The sequence below is a fragment of the Aspergillus candidus genome (genome assembly GCF_002847045.1).
Source record: "Aspergillus candidus strain CBS 102.13 unplaced genomic scaffold BDW47scaffold_11, whole genome shotgun sequence".
In the NCBI taxonomy this organism is placed as follows: domain Eukaryota; kingdom Fungi; phylum Ascomycota; class Eurotiomycetes; order Eurotiales; family Aspergillaceae; genus Aspergillus; species Aspergillus candidus.
Genome location: NW_020194016.1, coordinates 338,475 through 359,136, shown reverse-complemented (window position 1 = coordinate 359,136; position 20,662 = coordinate 338,475). Strand labels below are relative to the sequence as shown.

At 49.5% G+C, this 20,662-nt stretch overlaps 5 protein-coding genes across 5 annotated transcripts; 3 read left to right on the top strand and 2 right to left on the bottom strand.

The window, feature by feature from the left end:
• Positions 1–184: 184 nt before the first annotated feature.
• Positions 185–745, top strand: BDW47DRAFT_124183 (CSL zinc finger-domain-containing protein; the record flags this gene model as incomplete). The annotated part of the gene is made up of 1 exon (XM_024816202.1): positions 185–745. The coding sequence occupies one exon, from the start codon at positions 185–187 to the stop codon at positions 743–745; it is 561 nt and encodes a 186-aa protein (XP_024673870.1).
• Positions 746–1,234: 489 nt separating this feature from the next.
• On the top strand, positions 1,235–2,574 carry BDW47DRAFT_102547 (thioredoxin-like protein 1). Its single transcript, XM_024811889.1, has 3 exons — positions 1,235–1,363; positions 1,504–1,651; positions 1,744–2,574. Exons 1-3 carry the CDS (start codon positions 1,285–1,287, stop codon positions 2,522–2,524), a joined length of 1,008 nt encoding a protein of 335 aa, XP_024673869.1. The 5' UTR covers positions 1,235–1,284; the 3' UTR covers positions 2,525–2,574.
• A 4,892-nt stretch (positions 2,575–7,466) lies between these two features.
• Positions 7,467–7,768, bottom strand: BDW47DRAFT_102543 (uncharacterized protein). The gene has a single exon (XM_024811888.1). The coding sequence runs from the start codon at positions 7,752–7,754 to the stop codon at positions 7,494–7,496; it is 261 nt and encodes an 86-aa protein (XP_024673868.1). The 5' UTR covers positions 7,755–7,768; the 3' UTR covers positions 7,467–7,493.
• Positions 7,769–13,833: 6,065 nt separating this feature from the next.
• Positions 13,834–16,044, top strand: sebA (putative C2H2 transcription factor (Seb1)). The gene is made up of 3 exons (XM_024820058.1): positions 13,834–13,974; positions 14,030–14,610; positions 14,725–16,044. The coding sequence occupies exons 2-3, from the start codon at positions 14,043–14,045 to the stop codon at positions 15,942–15,944; spliced, it is 1,788 nt and encodes a 595-aa protein (XP_024673867.1). The 5' UTR covers positions 13,834–13,974; positions 14,030–14,042; the 3' UTR covers positions 15,945–16,044.
• Positions 16,045–16,661: 617 nt separating this feature from the next.
• Positions 16,662–19,890, bottom strand: BDW47DRAFT_124179 (uncharacterized protein; the record flags this gene model as incomplete). The annotated part of the gene is made up of 4 exons (XM_024816201.1): positions 16,662–17,239; positions 17,294–19,470; positions 19,526–19,657; positions 19,715–19,890. The coding sequence occupies 4 exons, from the start codon at positions 19,888–19,890 to the stop codon at positions 16,662–16,664; spliced, it is 3,063 nt and encodes a 1,020-aa protein (XP_024673866.1).
• Positions 19,891–20,662: the final 772 nt, after the last annotated feature.

Below are 20,662 nucleotides of genomic sequence, written 5' to 3'. Positions count from 1 at the left end.
CTCAGGACACAGTGGGAGAGCACTCAACATATTTCCCTCTTCTCCTCTCTCCCTCGCCTTCTTCCTCCCTCTCCCTCCGCCAGCGCGATCGCAAACTCAACCCAACCCACCCGAACCGATCGCGATCGCGAAAAAGACGACAGACTTAACCAAATCAAAGCGAAAGAAAGCAGAAAGAGAGAAAATGACCCAAACCCACACGCACTACGAAATTCTCAACCTCGCCTTCCCTACCTCCTCCTCGCCCAGCTCTACAACATTGACAAAACAACAACTCAAAACGGCCTACCACAAAGCTCTTCTCCAACACCATCCTGACAAAACCTCCTCCACCTCCTCTCCCTCAACACCAACCTCAATACCACCATCATCCACAACCACAAACCCCGATAGGAAACACACAATAGACGCCATAACAACAGCCTACAAAACCCTCTCCGACCCGCGCCAACGCGCAGAGTACGACACCCGGCTCCGCCTCGAGCGCAACAACGCCCAAACCAGCGGGCCTGGTGGTGGCGACGCGCACTTCCACACAGGCCTAGAAGTGGTCGACTTGGAAGATCTCCGCTACGAAGAAACAGACACAGAAACAGTATGGTATCGCGGCTGTCGGTGTGGAGATGAGAGGGGGTTTCTGGTTACAGAGGAGGATCTGGAGAGGGAGGTGGAGGGCGGGGAGGTTGTTGTTGGGTGTCGGGGGTGTAGTCTTTATCTGAGGGTTTTGTTTGCTGTTGGGGAGTGATTTCTTTTTTTTATATATATTGTCTTTGGGTGTGGGTTGGGTGTTTGGTTGGTGATTTGGATGATATGGTGTTGAGGCGATGCGGGCGTTGCTTCTACGTGGATGGTGGGTGGATGTGTAAATAGATTTTTGAGTATAGACCTTAAATTAATATTAGACATACGATATATTGGTTGATATTGTGGTGGGTTTGGTTTCGTAGAGGTGTGCGAAATTCTCATCTGGTAGGTAGAATATATATAATCACCTATAACCAGCAGAGACGACTAGCTATCCAAGTACTCCAAAACGACATTCAAACCCTATGGCCTGAGAAACATGTAACAAGCGAATATGCACTCTGCAAACCATACGTGAATTATTCCAAAAAAGACATCGATGGAATCTCACAGACACAAAGGCGGAGGGAGGCAGACGGATGATGTAGTCGCTCTGACCAAGCTAAGCAAACCAGTGACTCCTCCAGCTCTTCCTCCCATCAACCGGTACCTTCACCCCTCCAACCTTCAACAGCCTCACCACCATACACACCCACCACGATGTCATCCATCACACAGATCAGCTCGAAAGAGCAATTCAGCTCTCTGCTGACTTCGTCTAAATTCGTTGTCGCTGATTGTATGTCTCTCTTTCTTTCTCCGCTGACTGTTGACCCCACTACCCCTCTCACCACCACCTCTACACAGCACATCCGCTGCAAAAACATTCCACAAGGGACTACACCCCTACAAGCAAATCAACCTGCTAATAAAATGCAGTCCACGCAGACTGGTGCGGACCATGCAAAGCCATCGCCCCCGCCTACGAACAGCTCGCATCGCAGCTCTCCCGCCCCAACCGCATCACATTCACCAAGATCAACGTCGACGAGCAGCAAGAGATAGCCAAAGCGTATAGCGTTACTGCGTATGCCTACTACCCCTCCTACCTACCTACCTACCTACCTACCTACATACCCACCCTACAAAACAAACAAAACTAACGAAATGATAAAATAGAATGCCCACCTTCATCATCTTCGAACGCGGCCGCCCCGTCTCCACCGTCCGCGGCGCAAACCCCCAACAACTCTCCCAAGCCGTCCAGAAACTCGCCTCGGAAGCAAGCAAGCCCGACGAAGGCGGCGCCAGCACAGACTCCATCGCCGGCGGAGTCGGCTGGCTGGGTGCGCCCGTGCCGCGCGGATACAGCGATATCACAGACCAGTACGATCCCAAGGGCCTGGAGCTGCTGAATCGGGATAGCGAGCATGCTGGACCGCGGACGCTGCTGGAGCCGGGGAAGCCGTCTGCTTTGGGAGCCAAGGGGAAGGGCAGTGCTGGGAAGACGCCCGACTGGGTGGAGAGCGATACGGACGAGCAATTGATGCTGTACGTGCCGTTTCAGTCGACTGTCAAGGTGCACTCTCTACAGATTACGTCGTTGCCGGGGGTGCAGCAGGGTGAGGACGAAGATGAGGATGAGACGCCGATGCGCCCCAAGACGATTCAGCTCTATGTCAACCGGTCGCATGTGCTCGGGTTCGACGAGGCGGAGGATATCCCTGCCGTGCAGACGGTGACGATCCAGCCTGGGGACTGGGACAAGACGACGGGGACGGCCAAGGTCGAGTTGCGGTTTGTCAAGTTCCAGAGCGTGACGTCGCTGGTGATGTTCTTTGAGGATGGGGATGGAGACGGGGAGAAGTTGCGGGTTGACCGGATTAGGATTCTGGGTGAAGCCGGGGACAAGAGGGAGATGGGCAAGTTGGAGAAGATTGGGGATGAGCAGGGAGAATAGATATTCTCAGTCCGCTGTCTATCATACAAGCATACAATATCACTATCAATATCACTATCAATATCACTATCAATATCAATCAATCAATCGATTATTATTACTCGAGTACTACATATAAACTAAATAGTATATAGTATATAAGAATGTCCGATCCCAAACCAAAAGGCCTCATCCTGCAAAATCAGAAAGACCTATAAAGTAAGAACCGGCGTGCAATTTCATCCGTCTGTGACGCAACTGACACCTGAATAACATCACAGCTGGTATATCCTTTGACGGGGATAACCGATGTCCAGGCAACACGGGTGTATTGATAGCTGCGTCGCCGCACGAAGAAGAAAAGAAAAAAACTGGATAAATTTGCGCTGGCTCAAGGTGAATTTATGTGGTTTTCGCTCGGGGCGGATGAACCTTTGTTTCCGGGGGGGTTAGTGCGGTTCGAGGGGTTATGTAAGCTGTTTACCGAGGGGATTTTTTCTTCCCTTTTTATTGTGGGAGGGAGGGAGTTTCTCTTCTGAATTATATAGGCTGATGATGAGTTTTGGATGTTATACATGATAGGAAGAGACTGATTCCTTATGGAATGTGATCTTAATACCGTCCGCTGAGGCCTTTTACTCTATTCTTTACTTTGTGTTGTTGTGTTGTGTTGTGTGTTGCCTTGAGCTGAGGAGGTTGGCCTTTCTGTCTGGTTGGAAGATACTGCATCTTTATCGAGAGTATGGTAGCTAGATATAACTCGAGTATTTCATTGACAAACGTATCAGGAGAATTCATTGAGAGAACTGATTAAGGTAAATCTATCGAGACAATTCTCTGAAGTAACTCACTGAGACTTCCAATCTCGATAGGGTGTATCGCACTCGACCGATACAAGCATCGCACAAGATAGGCACCTACCTTGATGAGATACAGCCAGATCTACCGATAACACAATAGACTCGAATAAACTCAACTTAAGCCAAACCAAGACCATCTGTAACAGATCAAGATAATATCAACCACGGTCCAAGCCCAGCTCAAACAAGGCCAGCCCAACAGGGCCAGCCCAAACAAGGCAATGCAGGTACCTTGGTGATATGATAGCCCTCAATATTATATTATACCACGAGTCAAGGAACGGAGTTCATGTCCGGTCTGTGTCCACCCATTCCGGCGAGTAATCGGAGCAAGCGAGACACCGTGCAGCCGAGTTTTTTCTTGTATGGCGCGATCTCGGAGTTATCATCATCTAATCTTAATAGTAGCTAGATATCCGAATGAAGCGGCAAAGCTGGTCACCTGCTGGCCAGGGCGTAGTCCACTCCGAACCAGGGAACCAACAGAGACCATCACCACGAGCACTGACGAGTTTTGCCATTTGACCCATCCCGATCATTCACTTCGTGGGTTGATTTGCCAATCGTCACGACCAATGCCATGCTGCTATCTACCAGGGTACCTGTCCGTACGACTTCTCGTCGGGATCGCACCAATAACAACGCAGGAACCACACCATGAGACACTCACCTCAGACAGACTGGTGTAGCTGACCCCACAGCTATCACGGCGCAGCCGCTGAGACCACGCACGGCAGCGCTACACGGGAGGAAGCCCGCGCGCCCGGGTCCTGTATGTAGCCCGTCGATCATGACACGGTGTGCTCAGCACACTGTGCTGAGCGTGCAGACTGGAGTAAGCATAGCATAGTAGCATCGGCAAGGGAAGTAAAATAGAAAAGAAAAAAAAAGAAAAACCAAAAAGAAGATAAAGGAAAAAATAAACCCAATCCTTCTGCAGAATCTTCATGCATAGTCACAGTGGCGAGAGTGCTGGACCTCAAATAGAGGGTTGATTGGGTAGACTGAGTTTATCATATTGATTGGGGTGAAGGGATGGCTTGCTGATTGGGTTGGCGATTGTCTCAGCGAGGCTGACTTTTTCAATTTTTCTTTCTTTATTTCGATATTTCTGTGCCTCACGACAGTCAACCACTGGTAGAGAAAAAAAGTAGCATGTGGAGTCACATCCACGTCGATAGAGTTCACGTTCAAGGCTTGGGAATTTAGGAGGCTGGTCCGGTCCATGGTTCAGCTTCAATGTATCATATCTGGTGTGATCGTGGCTTGATGTAGTGTGGTGGATGGTGGACTCGGGAGCGATTCATGCATTGGAAGGATAGAGAACGAGGTGGATTTCTTTCTTTTTTCTTTTTTGTTTCTTTTCGCTTTCTTTATTTTTGCTTTTTCTTGTCATTTTCCGATTGCTTGGAAGGAAAAACTGTGATGCCATCTGTTGGACTGATTGGCAATGCGATGATGGAATCGGAGACCACCGGTGAGCCCTTCGAGTCAGTGCTACTCAGTGTAGGATTATCAATGTCATGATTATCATGATAATTTCATATGATTATGATGATATTCAATCATGATCAAGTAAAGACAGGACAAGTAAGTAGGAACCGTGTGTGCAGCCTCGGTCTAACATCTGAAAGCCGGGGATGAGTTCCTTCTCCGCATTTCGACTGGGATGTTTGGTTCCTGCAGCGGGGATTGAACCAGACTACCACCATGTCTGTATTCGTATTTACTGTGTAGAAAGTAAGCGGATATCAACTGTAGGACTCTTTCCTAGTGTATAGGAATCAGGAATGCATTGAGCGGTCAAGTAAAGTAGCCAAAGTCAAGTTGTCGGTGAGCATGGATTCATTCTTCTCATGTTCTGGACTTCTTCGAGATAGACGGTGAACAGACATCTATCTACTATCTAGTAGTTACGCTCGAAAAGTACGGTCAGTCGCCCACATAACTCACTTAGTCAGAGACGGTGTAATAATACACTAAATGAGCTAAGATCATCGATGGATCACGTCCACTTCCAGTCGGCATTTCATTGCTCGACGGACCTGGAGAGAAGTCCCGGTGGTTAGTGTAGTAAGGTACGGAGTGGTGGTACTCCGCTCTTGTTACCATCATGCTATCAACTATCAAGGTACCTGGACGACTACGAGAACGAAGAGAATAGATTGGTAGATACCAGATGCTAGTACCAGATACTGCAGTAGCCTCAGCACCAGCACGTGAATCCATCCAACCTAGGTTCCGCCGTGATCGACCCGACTAGTCGGCTCTTCCTGCAGCCAACGAGCTTCCCTGTAGCACAAACGAGGAAGCGATAGACAGCCTCTCTAGAAAGAAACGAGAGGAAATGAAAGAGACAGAAAAAAAAAAGTGGACATGATTGGCCACGGGGACCATCTCCTAGGGGACCTGGGAACTATCAGACTATCTCATCTCGACCCCCACGAGGGACTGAACTTGGAAGATTGGAGGTGCATATCATTTACCCAAAGGGGAATACGCACATCGCCTGGGCTGGAGTTTGGAGTCTGGATCCCCTCTTTTTTTCCCTCCCCTCCCTCTTCCCCGGTATTTGGATCCTTCTTACTATCTTACTACTACGGATACAGGTACTACTGCTACCCGACTAGGTAGATTGTGGTATGGACCTAGGTAGCTAGGAGCCTAGGTAGTAGGAGTAGGTACTGTAGCTTGACTGGTCGGTGAGGACTTCCAACAACGGTTGATAACTTTATCTACTATTACATTAGTACATACTACTACCTATAGTATAGTATACTATAGCAGTTATATTATCATCTACATGTCATCACTATAGTCACTCACAACCAATCTCATTACCACTTACTACGGAGTATTTACTATCACCTACCTACAGTAAGACCTGCGGTACCTTACTACCTCTACCTACCGAAGTGGACCCGGTTACTGGCCGTCCCCGCAAAACCAAGCTCCAGCTCGCTACCGTCCACGAAACAGGTTTGTCTCCACAGATTTCATACTCTTCTCCCACTGTATTAGTAACTCCTCCATACCTATTACCTACGATAGTCACTAGATAGTAGACTGAGTACCACGGTCGGCAGACGGGCCCTTCCCACTCCCGACCCAAAGACGAGGCCTACGCACGGCCTCACCATAGCAGTATACGGATGACTGACAGAGTACTACTCTGTACGGAATATAACCAAAATATATACTGTACGGAATAGTATAAACGATCCAAAATAAATAACAAGACATCTTAGACCAGTTGATTCAAATATAGTAAAATATAGTAGCAATATAAGTTGAAAAAAAAATCATCTGAGTAATGTGTGAATTGCCTGACTCTTAAGCGACGGGAGGCGTCCCGCACCGTTCCACGGAAAGTGAATCGGGTCCGATCCTACAAAACTTGCCCTGGGCTAGAGCAGAGCGACAACCTGCTTCAACCGGGTAAACCAAAACAAACACCCTTCACCTCCTACCCTATTCATCTCCCATCCACTAGGCAGTTCCCAGTGCCCACCAGGAACTCCCAAATCAACCTAGAAAATCGAAACCGAAGAGAAAAGCTAGAAAACGACGAAAAACGAGTTAGAAGTTTCTTCGCACCCTCTAACGCCTCTCGCCCCAGCAACTAGTCCCTCCTCCCTTAGTCCCAATCACCACACGAGGGGCCGGAGATCACTGATATTAATTCCGACGGCCAATGACCCCCACCACCCACCCGACCAGGACAGTTTAGAACCCGGCTATTTCGAACACTATTTAGCACTTACGCCGGATGGTTTCAACCGCACCTCCACCGACTAGACCATCCCCGGCAGTGGCACCTCTACAGGCGTCGATGCTGCCTGTCAGTGGCTGCTGCTGTGGGGTGAAGCCCACAGGAAGTTGGCCGGCCCGATTGGCCGGCTCCACGACGCGTAGACGGTTTCAGATGGTACCTACTGTGGGTTATTTAGTTAGGTTCCGTATGGCGTATGGAGTTGGCGTTGGCGTCGGCGTTGGCGTACGGCGTAATGGGGAAAAGAAAAAAAAGAGAATAATAAGAGAAAGAAAGAAGGCAGAAATATGGGTCCGGTTAAATAACAGGGTAAATAACTACCACTACAGTACTACTACGGAGTACTAGGTGCTATTTGTTATTGGGTAGTGGGTGCTGCGGCTTGGCCGGTCGCTGGGACGGATACCGCAGTGGGATCAAGGATGGGTTGCTTCTTGCTTGGGTGGATTTGGAGCTTCAAGCTTCTCCATTGTTTGGATTGGGGGATTAAGGATTCGGTGTGCTGGGATGATCCACCTGGGAATCTATTATCAATATTATCAATGGTTTGGTTTCTGCTGTACCCAGAGATAACGAGATACTGTCGATAGTGGGGGGGCATACAGAGACACAGACACATAGAGACAGACACATAGAGACAGACACATAGAGACAGACACATAGACACAGACACATAGACACTGACACAGACACAGACACATAGACACAGACACAGACACAGACACAGAGAGACAGACAGCGAAAGACAGATTGGGAGAGGAAGACAGAACCAACTGCATAGTTGAACTCTATCCACCAAAACAAAGAAAGACAGAGTTCGATCTGCGCCACACATCCATCGTACAACAGTTACCCAATCCACACAGTTCAAGTGGCGACTGGCAAGTCATGACAACGAGCTAGTTGCCAACCACTGATCCAAAGAACAGTCTCGACACGATCAGCGTTCTCTCTCAAGACCCGGTCGTAAATTGCCCATCATCCCGTCCACAGTCCGAACCCACTCCCTAGACCTGATAGCCTTGCTAGGCGAACTAGGAGAACTAGAGGCGATCCCGAGGCACCTTCCTACTTGAGTAGCAGCATCGAAGGCGGCGGACGGTGGAAGAACAAAACCGTTGCATGATGTGCGATGGGTGATTTGGATCCGCATGGGCTCCTGAGTAGTGGCAATCTTAGACTCTTGGTACCTAGTGTCGGTCTGGTGGCTGATGCGAGCCCATACCTCTGGCTGATGCTGCGTAGTGGCGCCACTGTCACTTTTGACGTGTTGTATACAGTACTTGATGTTATCTATGAACTGTAGTATACATGTTGTTCTGCAGTACTATCAATCGATCATCCTTCCAAAAGACCAAGTGTGCAGATAGATAATAAGTACCAGATAAGGAACCAAAGAAACCAAAAAGAAAGATGATGGAATCAGCAACGGGTTCCCGCAGACGATACCCATCCTTCAGCATCTCATTCGTCGGGGAATGTCCGAGAGGGTCTGTTTAATTTCTTCCTCGCACGGATGTCTGTTTGAGGGACTTTTTCCTACCTATTAGCTACCTCCTTAGTACTAACTAACTGTTTAGGGTACTCAGAAGTACTAGGTAATGTGCCTCGTCCTAGGTACCTACCACCTACTACCTACGGTACGGTACCGCCCGCCCGTCACCGGATGCGCCGTCATATCTCCATATCCACTTTGTCGTCTCCTGTCTATCGGTCCATCATGGTCCATCAGTCCCTGATTATCGTTGCTAGTTTCTGGAGGATTATTCCTGAGTTGAGGGAATATTCCTTGGAATAATAGACCAATATTGAGACAATAGTAAGTACCCATTAGTAGTTATATAATAAGATAATGATAATGATAATATAATATAATATGATATAATATAATATCAACTCCGTAGCCTCCGTTCCAACCCGACCAGACAATTGGGATCAGAGGTGATGTGCTGGTGGAAACTATCCAGCGACCTGTTAGTATTCAGTACGCAATGGGTACTAACTAGGTGGACATATTCCCACCAACAGCAACCTAATACCATCATCCAGTCCATAGAATGCGTAAGACGACGATATCACAAAGCGCCGACAGTAGTATAAATTTAAATCTAATAATAAAATATCATGGCCATGAAAAATCAAAATTCTACCTGTCAGCTCAGCAGGGCTATCGTTTGGACACGTACACACACCACAGCCAACACCACCGGATCATGGAACAGGATTGGCTCGTTGCGGACCAGTCTGTGCGACAACGGTTTTGTGGCAATGACAGGGGCGTTCGTTGGACGGTGCCTGATGCCGCAGTCAGTCCTCGAGGCGAAGTTCCATCCTTCGTCTTGATCCTGTCGGTTCTGACGCCCTGACGCCCGGCTTAGGGAGGAGTAAAGTGACCATGATAGAAATGTAGGTATACTTGACCGGCCCGGAGCTTAATCATGACCGGAGCCCTAATCAGACGGGCAATTGACTTGGCGATGCGACAACGGTGATACTTGTCTGTCAGGATTATTCATTTGTTATTAAATTATTATAATTATTTCCTGTTTCAATCTTCAATAGTCAACCCACTGTTTCAACTGTCTTTCCAAATTTAATCTAATTTTATACTATTTTGATTTTTTTCTTAGTCCAAAACCCAAACAGGTTTCCACCACAATTCCATATCCATTCCCTTCCTACCTACTGGGTAGAAAATTCTACAGAAATTACAAAACGTTCCAGAACAGGCGCAAACAACCTGACATCGAGGCAGCTAATTTACAGCGCCAGGGGACATGGCGGTCCAGAACGAGAATAAAATTACTTACTACGCAGTGGTACATGGGTTTCTATCTTTAGACGGGGGTTAACCGGTACGGTAAGGACCGTACGGAGCCCAGGTTTTTGATGGGTGGCATTCGGGTGCTGCTGTTTTGAGTAACATGGTAGTGATCATAATTAGAATAATTATAGAACTGTCGAGACTGCCAGTATTCTTCTTCTTCATTTATTGATCTATGGTTCTGTTAGGGAAATTATTGACATTATTTCAAATATCCGGTTGAAGAATACAGTGCCTGTATCTAACACTACAGTGAAATCTTACAGCATGAAATCAGTCGAATAAATAGAAACAAAAAAAATACATGGGTTGCGTGCCACAACCAGTCGTACCATACGACATGGTCCCCATTACGACAGTCCAGTCATCAATTCCGACCCAGTGGACCGGTGGTCAGGTTGTGATGTCAGTTCTGGATCCATCTGACAGCTCTCTGTCCCTTGCATGGTATATCGTACCTGTCAGGCAACAAGGTTTGGAAGATAAGGTTTCAGTCGTATGTCGAGAAGTAGAGTACGGAGTAGACAGTATCTACTAGGTGCTGTATCTGTATAATGGTAGCTAATATGAATACGAAGACTGTCGATACTGTGAGGCTTGCAGGAACCAACAAACTACCGAATATGATAAAGACCCGTTCGATCAAAACAAAGGGACCACTGAGTACAGAGCAGTTAATAATAACCATGACAAATACATCGGAGGATTTTCATGATCTGAACTGACACCTGTAGCGTCCCAATATATGCACCTCCGATAGAAGTCTGTATGGCCGTGTAACCGTCCTACGATGGAGTGCTAAGTAAGTACGGATACTACTGACGATTGCCACTGACTTGACGAAGCAAGGGCTTGCTTGTATGCATGCATGCATCATGCAGGTATCTATATAAATCAATAATGAATATTAATATAATCCGTTGGTTCCTGCAGTAGGCCGAAAAACAAGCCGAGTTAGGCAGTGGTTGACACCGTTAATCCAGTTCAACCGTCGAGTCCATCCCCGGAAATGATGTATTCGATTTGGGGAGACACTGGACAGTGGACACTGACAGAAGCAACGCAATCCGACATCATGGGCCACTTGCCTATCGTGAAGGTTAACTTTGCGCTATGTGGACCATCCCCCTCCCCTCTACTGTTCTCTCGTCGGGATGTAGGGCAGATAATCCGTTTCATCTGGAGGAAAGTCGAGTCAAGTCCCGGGCGGGATGGGCTAGTGGACGGCAATTGGGCTATCATAATCATATGGTCTGTAGGGTGAGATCATGGTGGATGGATCCGTACTCGTACTCTGCATGGTGATGACGGAGGGAAAGTTCGACTGATTGCTCTGGATGCAGATCCAACGTTTGATTGGATTCACCCAGGCACAAGCTAAGCATGTTGGTGAGTTGCCACTTGGCTACGTCTCCAGTGCTCCACCGGTACCTGCGTGCTGCCAGGTACTCGTCCTTAGATCCATGTCGTTAGTCTTCATTTAGTCTAGTCTCGTCTAGTCTCCAGTCTCCAATCTCCAAGTCCTAGCGAGTGAAAGGTGAAAGGAAAGGAAGGAAGGAAAAGAAGGAAAGTCCAGAGCGATCCGCATATGGCAGTAGCCAATACCAGTGGAAGAAGACCATCGATCAACAACCCGGGGAATTGATTTGGACAATGGAGTTTGGAGTCTGGCACCTTGTTGGCTAGTTTTCCACTGGCTTGACCGACGATCTTACTAGAAGGGCGCATAGATACGCATGGTATGGTAAGGGTTGGTAAAAGAGTGGTGAACAGTAAGATTAAACCAGCGGGCGGGATGACCGTGGGGCCGAATGCTAGGATAGTCCCAGTCTTTCTCTCCAAAGATTCCACCTTAGGTTAGGTTAACTATCAGTACCAAATAGCCTATCATTGGCCTTCCTCTCCTTCTCGCTGATAAGCAGGTATCCCATAGAAGGATTGACTCTTATTATCACTATCAATATTTCTCATTTCTCCCGGACTATCTACCCAGATACCTAGCCCTAGGTATGGTCTTGGCAGACGCGTGCTGCATGCTTTCTTTTTTCCCTTCACGACAAACTGTTGGCTTGGACTGCTCAGTTACCTGTCTATCGAGACTGTTTGACTAGATAGGTTGGCTTGGAAGACCAAGTCAGGCAATCAGACCGGTGGAAACAGGAATACTATTTTAGGGATGTTTTGAAGTGATAGACAACTGACGGGTCTGGTCACTGCCACTGTGGATAGTGGCGATTCATTCATACCAGTCTTCTGTGTCTGAATTTTCTATCTGGTGGATGGGCATGAGACAATCTTAGATTACTAGATTATCTATATTACCCATTATATTACTTGGAGAGATTTTCTATATTATATATCATGCCATCCTGTGATGCAACGTAGAGCACGAGATAGGGTACAGTCGAGCACCTCCGCACTCCCGTCCGGTTGGCTCTTGGGACAGAGTCGTCCTGACACTCAATTGGGCAAGAGGGGAGTGGGAGTCAGGAAATCAGGATAATCCTATCTCTATAAAAATAAAAAATAATAATAATAATAAAAATGATGATAATTATAATAATAATAAATAAAAATCAAATCCTAAAATAAAATACAATAATAAAACCATGAAATATAGAAATAAGTGTAACGTAATATACTAGGGAAACCTTGGCGAATGCCCATGTCTCTCGTGCTCTTCTCGCCCCACCCAACTTGCGTCTTTTTGGGTTCCCCGGCCGAGGTGGTGGGGAGGTGGGCGCGTCTTTTTTCTGTTGGCCAGGATTATGGGCGTCGTCACGCCATTTTTCTTTCTCTCCAATCGCATTGCATTCTTGACTTGTTAGGCATTCGTTTTGATTTCATTTGATTGATTTGGTTTGATTCGATTCGGTCAGGTTATAACATGGTGTGGTGTTGTCGTGTGGGATGGCACTATTGTGGACTATAGTAATAAGACGAGGGACAAGAGACAGAGAATGGGTGAAACTTGACCGACCCCACCTCCCGTCTGATCCACTGACTGACTTGACTGGAACCAAGTGAGATACGCTTCTCTTCCCGTGGGGGACTTGTTGGTTGTCCCTCTCGGACTCAGGTAGGGTCTCTATCTACCCACTTTGGGAATGTTGCATCAGGCAATCTAATCATGCAAAAGGATGGCCAACCGAATAATCCTCTCACCTTCCGTATATCATGAGGAAATATCAAATCATCAAAAGAATCAGATCCTACCAGAAGACATTCTAATAATTCCGTTCCCAAGCCGGATGACACCATCTGGCGGATTGGCATGGACTGTGGGGTATCGAGATGATTATAGGGAAAGAGAAATAATATTATATTATCATGATAGGAAATATAATAATAATCATATTTCCTAGAATAATAAAACCCCTACTAAATAAATAATAAATATCATAAAAGTACTGTACCACAGCAGATCACTCTTTTATCCACTCTTCCCATCCTTCTAGTCTCTCTCTGCCCATCTTGCCCTTTCCGTTCTCTCTCTCTCTCTCTCCTCTCACTTTCTCTCTCTTCTTTCCCCACGTTTCTCTTCGCTCTTCTCTCTCTTCATCTTTCGCTTCTCTCTTTCATCCTCATTCAATCCTTTATTTATTTTTTCCTATTCCCATCTTCCATTCCTTCTCTTCCCTTTCGATCTTTTAGACTTATTACTTCCACCTCTTAGGAACCCTCGTTTCCTCTCATTCATTAATCATTATCACTACTAGTACTAGTTTAATTCCTCTGCACATTCTCTCTCATACTCCTCTCTTGGATACTCATTCCTCGATTTGTTTCATCTTGATTCGGATTGGACTCTTCTGTTTATACAACCCTGAAGACAACACGAGACATCTATACGAGTCTTGTTCCATCTCTTGGACTTCATGCCCCGGAGATAGCCTTCTATATACTTATACACCCACACTCTTTCATCTACCTTACCCCCCAGTTATACACTTAATATCCTCCTTTCGAGAGTAGGCCTCCTACTCTCGTCGTTCCTCGACTTATACTTTATAATGTTCGTGCTATCAATGTCTACCCCTCGCACTCGGATCGAATACTGACCGGCTTAGTTCAACCCACACAATGGACTCTACATATACCATGCAACATCCGTCGTTCGCCTACTACCCGACGGCGGATTCGCAATCCAGAGCGCAACAGTTCACCAGCCACCCCTCCGACATGCACTACTATGGTCCCGTGCAGCAGCAGTACCAGCCCCAGCAACCTCACTGCCTCCCTGACCAGCAGCCTCTCTACTCGGCCCAGCCCGTCATGAACATGCACCAGATGGCCACCACCAACGCCTTCCGGGGCGCCATGAGCATGACCCCCGTCGCCTCCCCCCAGCCCTCCCATCTCAAGCCCACCATCGTCGTCCAGCAGGGCTCTCCCGGCTTGATGCCCCTGGATACGAGGTTCGTCAACCACGAGTACTACAACTTCCCCTCCACCCCTCCCTTGTCCGCCACGGGCAGCTCCGTGAGCAGCCCGCCCTCCTCCATCAGCGGGGCCTTGAACACGCCCCTCAACGATTGCTTTTCCTTTGAGAAGGTCGAGGGAGTCAAGGAGGGGTGTGAGGGTGATGTTCACGCCGAGATCCTGGCCAACGCCGACTGGACTCGGTGTGACTCGCCCCCGATGACGCCTGGTAAGTCTGATCATCCTTGGTATTATTTCTGGCGCCTCCTGTCATAAGTGGCGGGCGGAATGCGGAAATAAACCCCACCTGCAGATTGATCGGCGCTAACATCTCCCCCTTCAGTCTTCATCCACCCCCCTTCCCTCACCGCCAGCCAGAGCTCGGAGCTCCTGTCCACCCACAGCTCCTGCCCATCCCTTTCCCCCTCTCCCTCCCCGGTCTCGACCATCATCTCCCAGTCGCAGTCGCTGCCGCTTGAGCAGTCCAGCTCCGACTTCTGCGATCCCCGCCAGCTGACCGTGGAGGCCACCCACCCCGCCGCCCCCGCGGAACTGCCTGCCCTGCCCACCCTGTCCTGCGATGACGAGGAGCCCAAGGTGGTCCTGGGAAGCGAGGCCGTGACCCTGCCCGTACATGAGAACCCGTCCCCGGCCTTCACCGGCGCGACCGAAGACCCCCTCAGCAGCCTGCCCACCTTTGACAGCTTCTCCGACCTCGACTCCGAGGACGAGTTCGTCAACCGTCTGGTCGACTTCCCCGCCACCACCGGCTCCTACTTCCTGGGTGGCAAGCGCCAACGCGTCGGCACCTACTCCCTGGATGGCGAGGAGTTCCTGACCGAACACGGCCTGGAGGATCTGGACGATCAGGACCTCATGCACTCGGGCCTGCCCTTCAGCGCGCCCGAGCTGACCCTCCCGGGAAACGCCGCCGAGACCGACGAGATGAAGTCGAAGAAGCGCGCCACCTCGCGCAAGTCCCTCAGAAAGTCCGAGGGGGATGCCACCCTGGCCAAGAAGGCCCACACCCCGGCCAGCCACGGCTCCCCGTGCTCTGAGCACGGCGACGCGTCGCCGGCCGCGCACGCGTCCCTCCACGAGGGCTCCGTCGACAGCCCGGGCGAGACCCCGTCGGCGCCCGTGTCGGTCAACCGCCGCGGTCGCAAGCAGTCCCTGACGGAGGACCCGTCCAAGACCTTCGTGTGCACGCTGTGCTCGCGCCGCTTCCGCCGCCAGGAGCACCTCAAGCGCCACTACCGGTCGCTGCACACGCAGGACAAGCCCTTCGAGTGCAACGAGTGCGGCAAGAAGTTCTCGCGCAGCGACAATCTCGCGCAGCACGCGCGCACCCACGCGGGCGGCTCCATCGTGATGGGAGTGCTGGACCCGAACGGCGCGCCGACCTTTGAGGAGCAAGATCCAAACGCCCTCGGCAGCGTGCTATACGAGGCTGCCAACGCCGCGGCGACCAAGTCGACGAGCGAGTCGGACGGCACACTCTCCGACACGCCATCGGTCGACCGCCGTGCGCACAAGAAGCGCAAGCGCGAGGAGCACGCCTAAACCCAATCGGGCGTGGCCTTTTTTCTTTTCTTTGTCTTTACGAAGCGATGTGACCAGGAGTACCCTCATACTACATAATACACCTTGCGCATAATCGACCTCCCGACAACGGGACGGTCTACTTTTGGTCATGGTTTGGCGTCCGGCTTGGGGCTCCTAGGAGGATAGAGCGACAAAATGGGGTCGTTGTACTGATACATTCATACATTCATACATACATAACACCCGGCATCTGGTGGTGTCTGTGTGGCGCATTCTGGAGTCGGACACGGCTGGTTAGCTGATGGCGAGGCATGGTGCCTTTTTTTTTTTTCAACATTTGATTTTGATTTCGATCAGGGATTGAACCTTCGATTCTGACTACTCGTTTGATCTGATCTGATTTGCATTGTTTGCTATCTATTGGTGTAATATTGTTGATTCCCTGTTGTTGGTGATGTTGTGGTTGATGTTGTGCTGGACACATGTATACTTTTACTTTTAATTTCGCCAACTGTTGCCGATTGCCTCATACCCTGTGCATAGCTTATTTATTTCCTTGTTCTTATTTCCTTGCTTCTATTGCTCTTTGTTTGCTTGGTTGATTTCCTTTGTAATTGATTGCATACATACTCGATGTTATGTTTGTGTTAGCTGAATAAATAAATAAATCAACATATTGACTTTCGAATGGATGGAAAGATATAACATGTAAGCTAGAAAAGCAGATGCCTAACACTAAGCGTTTCTAAACAAACCCTGAATGCAAACCATCACCGGATCAGAATATACCGAACTGGGGTCCTCCACACCGGGTCTGTCGTTCTCGTCTATGAAGATTTTCAGCCCGATTGCTTTATCCTTCGCATCCTCCTCCTCATGAGTATTGTGTTCGTGGGTCTTATCCTCTGGGGTAGGACCCTCGTAAGTATCACCTCTAGACTGACGAGTGGTAGGAGTAGAAGTAGAGGTATCTTCAAAATAAACAACACCACCGGGAACACCCTCGCAGTCTCCCCAAGGTGGACCTTCCCCGGTGGAACCGGTACCGGTGCCGGTCCCGGTACACACGAATTGGAAGCCCCGGAGGGGTCCTTTTCCTGTTCCTGTTGTCGGGATCTGTGTCCAGAGACGGAGGGAGTGGAGGATTCCTCCACTGCCATCGTTGACGATCCACTCCTCTCGGGTGAAGTGTGGTGTGCGGAATTTCTGTTCTTGGGAGAGCGGGCTTTGGGTGTCTTCGTAGCAAGGGCATTTTTCACTGTCAATGCTAGTGCCAATGCCAGTGTTGCTCGCGGTGTTGCTCGGAGCGTCACCTGCATCACCACCAGCATTAGTAGTAGCAGAATCACCAGAAGTGGTACTCCTACCAGTAGTAGAAGCAGCAGTAGAATCACCACTAACAGAAACCCCAGCCCAATCGACAATCCCACCCGCCCAGAAAAGGCCAATCCCCACAGGCGAAAAAGGCAGTCGCCTCGTCGGGTGAGCACATACCACCTTTATCCTTTCTAAAGGCAGTCCCCGACTACAATCCAGCCAAGCGGCGGATGCCGTCCGCGGAGACGGACACTCGTTTTCGAACCCGCCGTACTTGCTGGTCCAGGTGTGTGTGCCGTATCTTGGACCTCTGGGGGTGTATGATGTGGGTGGGGGCGATATGTCCCATGGGATGGTGTTTTCGCTTTCTGGGGTGTGGATGGGGAGGGTCGAGGGTGGTTCGTATTGAGCTGTGGGTCTGTCTGGGGAAGGATGGTTCGGGGAAGAGAAGGTGGTTGATATCCACTGCATTCTACCCTCCCTCCACGCCCCGTATAAGCCAGTGATGGATTGATGCTCCCCAGGAACAAAATAGTGCTTTCCCCCCACGCGCGACCCAACGGTAAGTTGTCGGTTATGGTTCGTTTGAACCGCCACGCCGTTGTTGGAGGAACCGTTGACTATGAGCGCCGTGATGCGTTCTCCGGAGGGTCCATCTATAGGCATGGTTTTGAGTGCTGTGAGGCGCGGACCGATGCTTTTCGGAGGTTGGTTGGAGTACTGGATTTGGATTCCGCCGAGGGAGATGTCCACTGAGAGGGCTGTTATAGAGGCGAGGTCTGTTTCTGTTAGACCGAAGGTAAGACATTCCATGGGTGTGAGAGATGGGTCGAGATTATCAGGCCAGAACCCTGGCTGGCGCTCTGTGATGAGGTGCGTTGGTGGTGGGAGCGCTTTCCATAGCTTGGAGGTGATGGTCGTGTGTGCGTGGGGATGGTGGGATTGCGACTGGGAGAGAGTGCGCGCGGGGGTATCCTGAGGGTGAGGGCGCGCTTGGAGGAGGGAGAGTGCGGTTATCCCGCATTCGTCGCTGTATTGCGCTGTCAAGCCCACAAAGAGATAGTCGCCTTCAGCGTGGAGGAGTCGCTTGTCGCCTGTTGTGTTGCCTAGATGGAGTGTGTCCCCATGTAGGAAGAGGACCTGGAGACCGGTGACACTGCGGTATGGCTCTCCATTGGTGTCGATGCGCGAGGTTATGATGAAGCCCCGGATCCAGTCGTCGGCGGCGATGCGCACTTCGTTGCGGGTGAGACAGTGGGCTGTCGCCCCGACTGTCTCGATCGTTTCTCTCTCCTGGGAATTGATATAGCGGGTTTCGAAGCCCGCGAGCGTACCCGTGCGGGACCAGCACACCGTCAAGGCAGGACGCGGACCGCAAAACCCATCCATCTCATCGACTAACAGCAAATACCCCATCCGGGGAGCCAGCACCCGCGGCAGACGCAGCGGGCGCATCGGCGATGCGACGAGGTCGTCCAGAATCGGCGGGCGAGGTTGTCTTGGCTTTTCAGCCCGCTTTGCCATCGCGTAGGGTTGTGCTATCTGCGCGCAGATTCCCCAGATACGTCGCCTGTTGACGAGACCGCGCATTTGAAAGGGAAAGTCATCTTGGCTTCGTAGATAGAGGTCTTGGTACATGCGTGCCCAGTCGAGTTGACCGCCACTGGCGGGTAGATTGGTGGGGAGATCGTATGGCCAGGGCATGTCGTGGCGGAGCTTGCTCACCCAGAAGTCGTTGCTGAGTTTTGTATGTGCAACTGCCGGACTCGCTATGCGGAGATGTGCTACAGATGATATCGGCAGGGGATATAGAATGGAGTGCAGGACCTTCGTCGGCAGGCCGGCGAACGGATCTGAGGTCGGTTTGCGCACAGCGGACTTTTCCCCTCCTTCGTCGCCAGAGTCGGCTCCCTGAAGTAAAGGCATTTCAACATAATACCCCCGCAACTCAGGAATATCCGTCGGATCCCAAGTGTACGTCTCGTATCCCTGACGTGGCCACCACCAGCCTCCGCGGTGTGCTCGTGCGGCCCCGCCGTAGTCAATGCCAGGAAGGACTTTGGCGGCCTGGATTTCTGGATGGGAGGCGGCTATACCACGGAGAACTCCATACAAGATATCAAGATCGATGGGCTGTGCGCCACTGTAGAATGCGATAGCCTTCTCCAAGACATGGTAGCATGCGCGGTGGTAGGGGATGATGTAGCCGTTGACGGTCCATTCGTATCTATATGCGTGAGAAATTTTCTGACTGATCTGTAGATCAAGAGATAGGAGCATACACGCAAAGATCAGCCCGTCCATCATCTACATAGCGCACCTGTCCCCGCGCAGGGAAACGTGGATCCTCGCCTGGATCAACGTCGAAGCTGTTCCCGACGGCGCATGCGGTTTGTGGGCCGGACACGTATACTCTTTGGTAATCATTAGCACACTGTACAGCTTTTTTGACTTCTAGAAGGAGGACATACTTATTCAAAGTTAGGGAGTCCAGATTCTCCCCTATCACCTGCATCTCGTTCAGCCATGGTGGCTCTTCCTCTCCTGCTGGGAGCTGGGACCGACGGTAGTCGTAGGAGGCGTCTTCGAGGTAGAGGTCGTGGAGGATGAAGCCGCAGAGGGAGCAGTAGACTTCGTAGTCGCCCATTTTATTACTGGATAGTTACTGGATGGTTGTGTATGGTTGAGAGGGGGTAGGTTTGTTTACTGCTTATGAAGTGTACGGTCCACTTGGTGCGTCATCTGGTTGTGGTTAGTGCGTCGTAGCTAAGGATTATGCTATGGACTTATTGTTTGATGGCATTATTTTAGATTATACGATATATTCATCTAATATACTTTTATATCGATAATAAGAATAAGAATATCAGGATAGAAGAATAGAAGGATATATGATCTATAACTGCCAAGGCCTTAATAACTCCCTATTCGGCAGTAACGGCGAATTCCTGGCTTTGGTATAGCGTACCTGATTGAGAAAAGCGGCATGATGCGTGATCTATACGGATGGCCTCATCTCCTTGCCTGTTTACCTTTTCTTATTACTTCCTATCCCTTAGTACTGTGTCAACTCTGATCAACTTCAACTATCTTTACTATTAGGCTGGTCTCTCCGTGCTCCATACTTCGCCACCCCCTTTTACTGCAGTGCTGAACTGAAGCCAAACTGGATTCTGTCCGTTGCTTCACCAGTATAAAACAGGCACTACTAGTCTATAGACATAGATTCATGCAGTGCTGCATGCCTATTCAAAAGTATCTACCAATATATTATTAGTTCAAAGTTCTGAATGCCTAGATAAGATGATCTATCTTCATTTATCTTATACTAATTAGCAAATTATGACGATAAGACACCGAGCATTTTCTCTTAGTAAATTCAAAATATGTATCTAATATGTACTTGATTATTCTAGGCG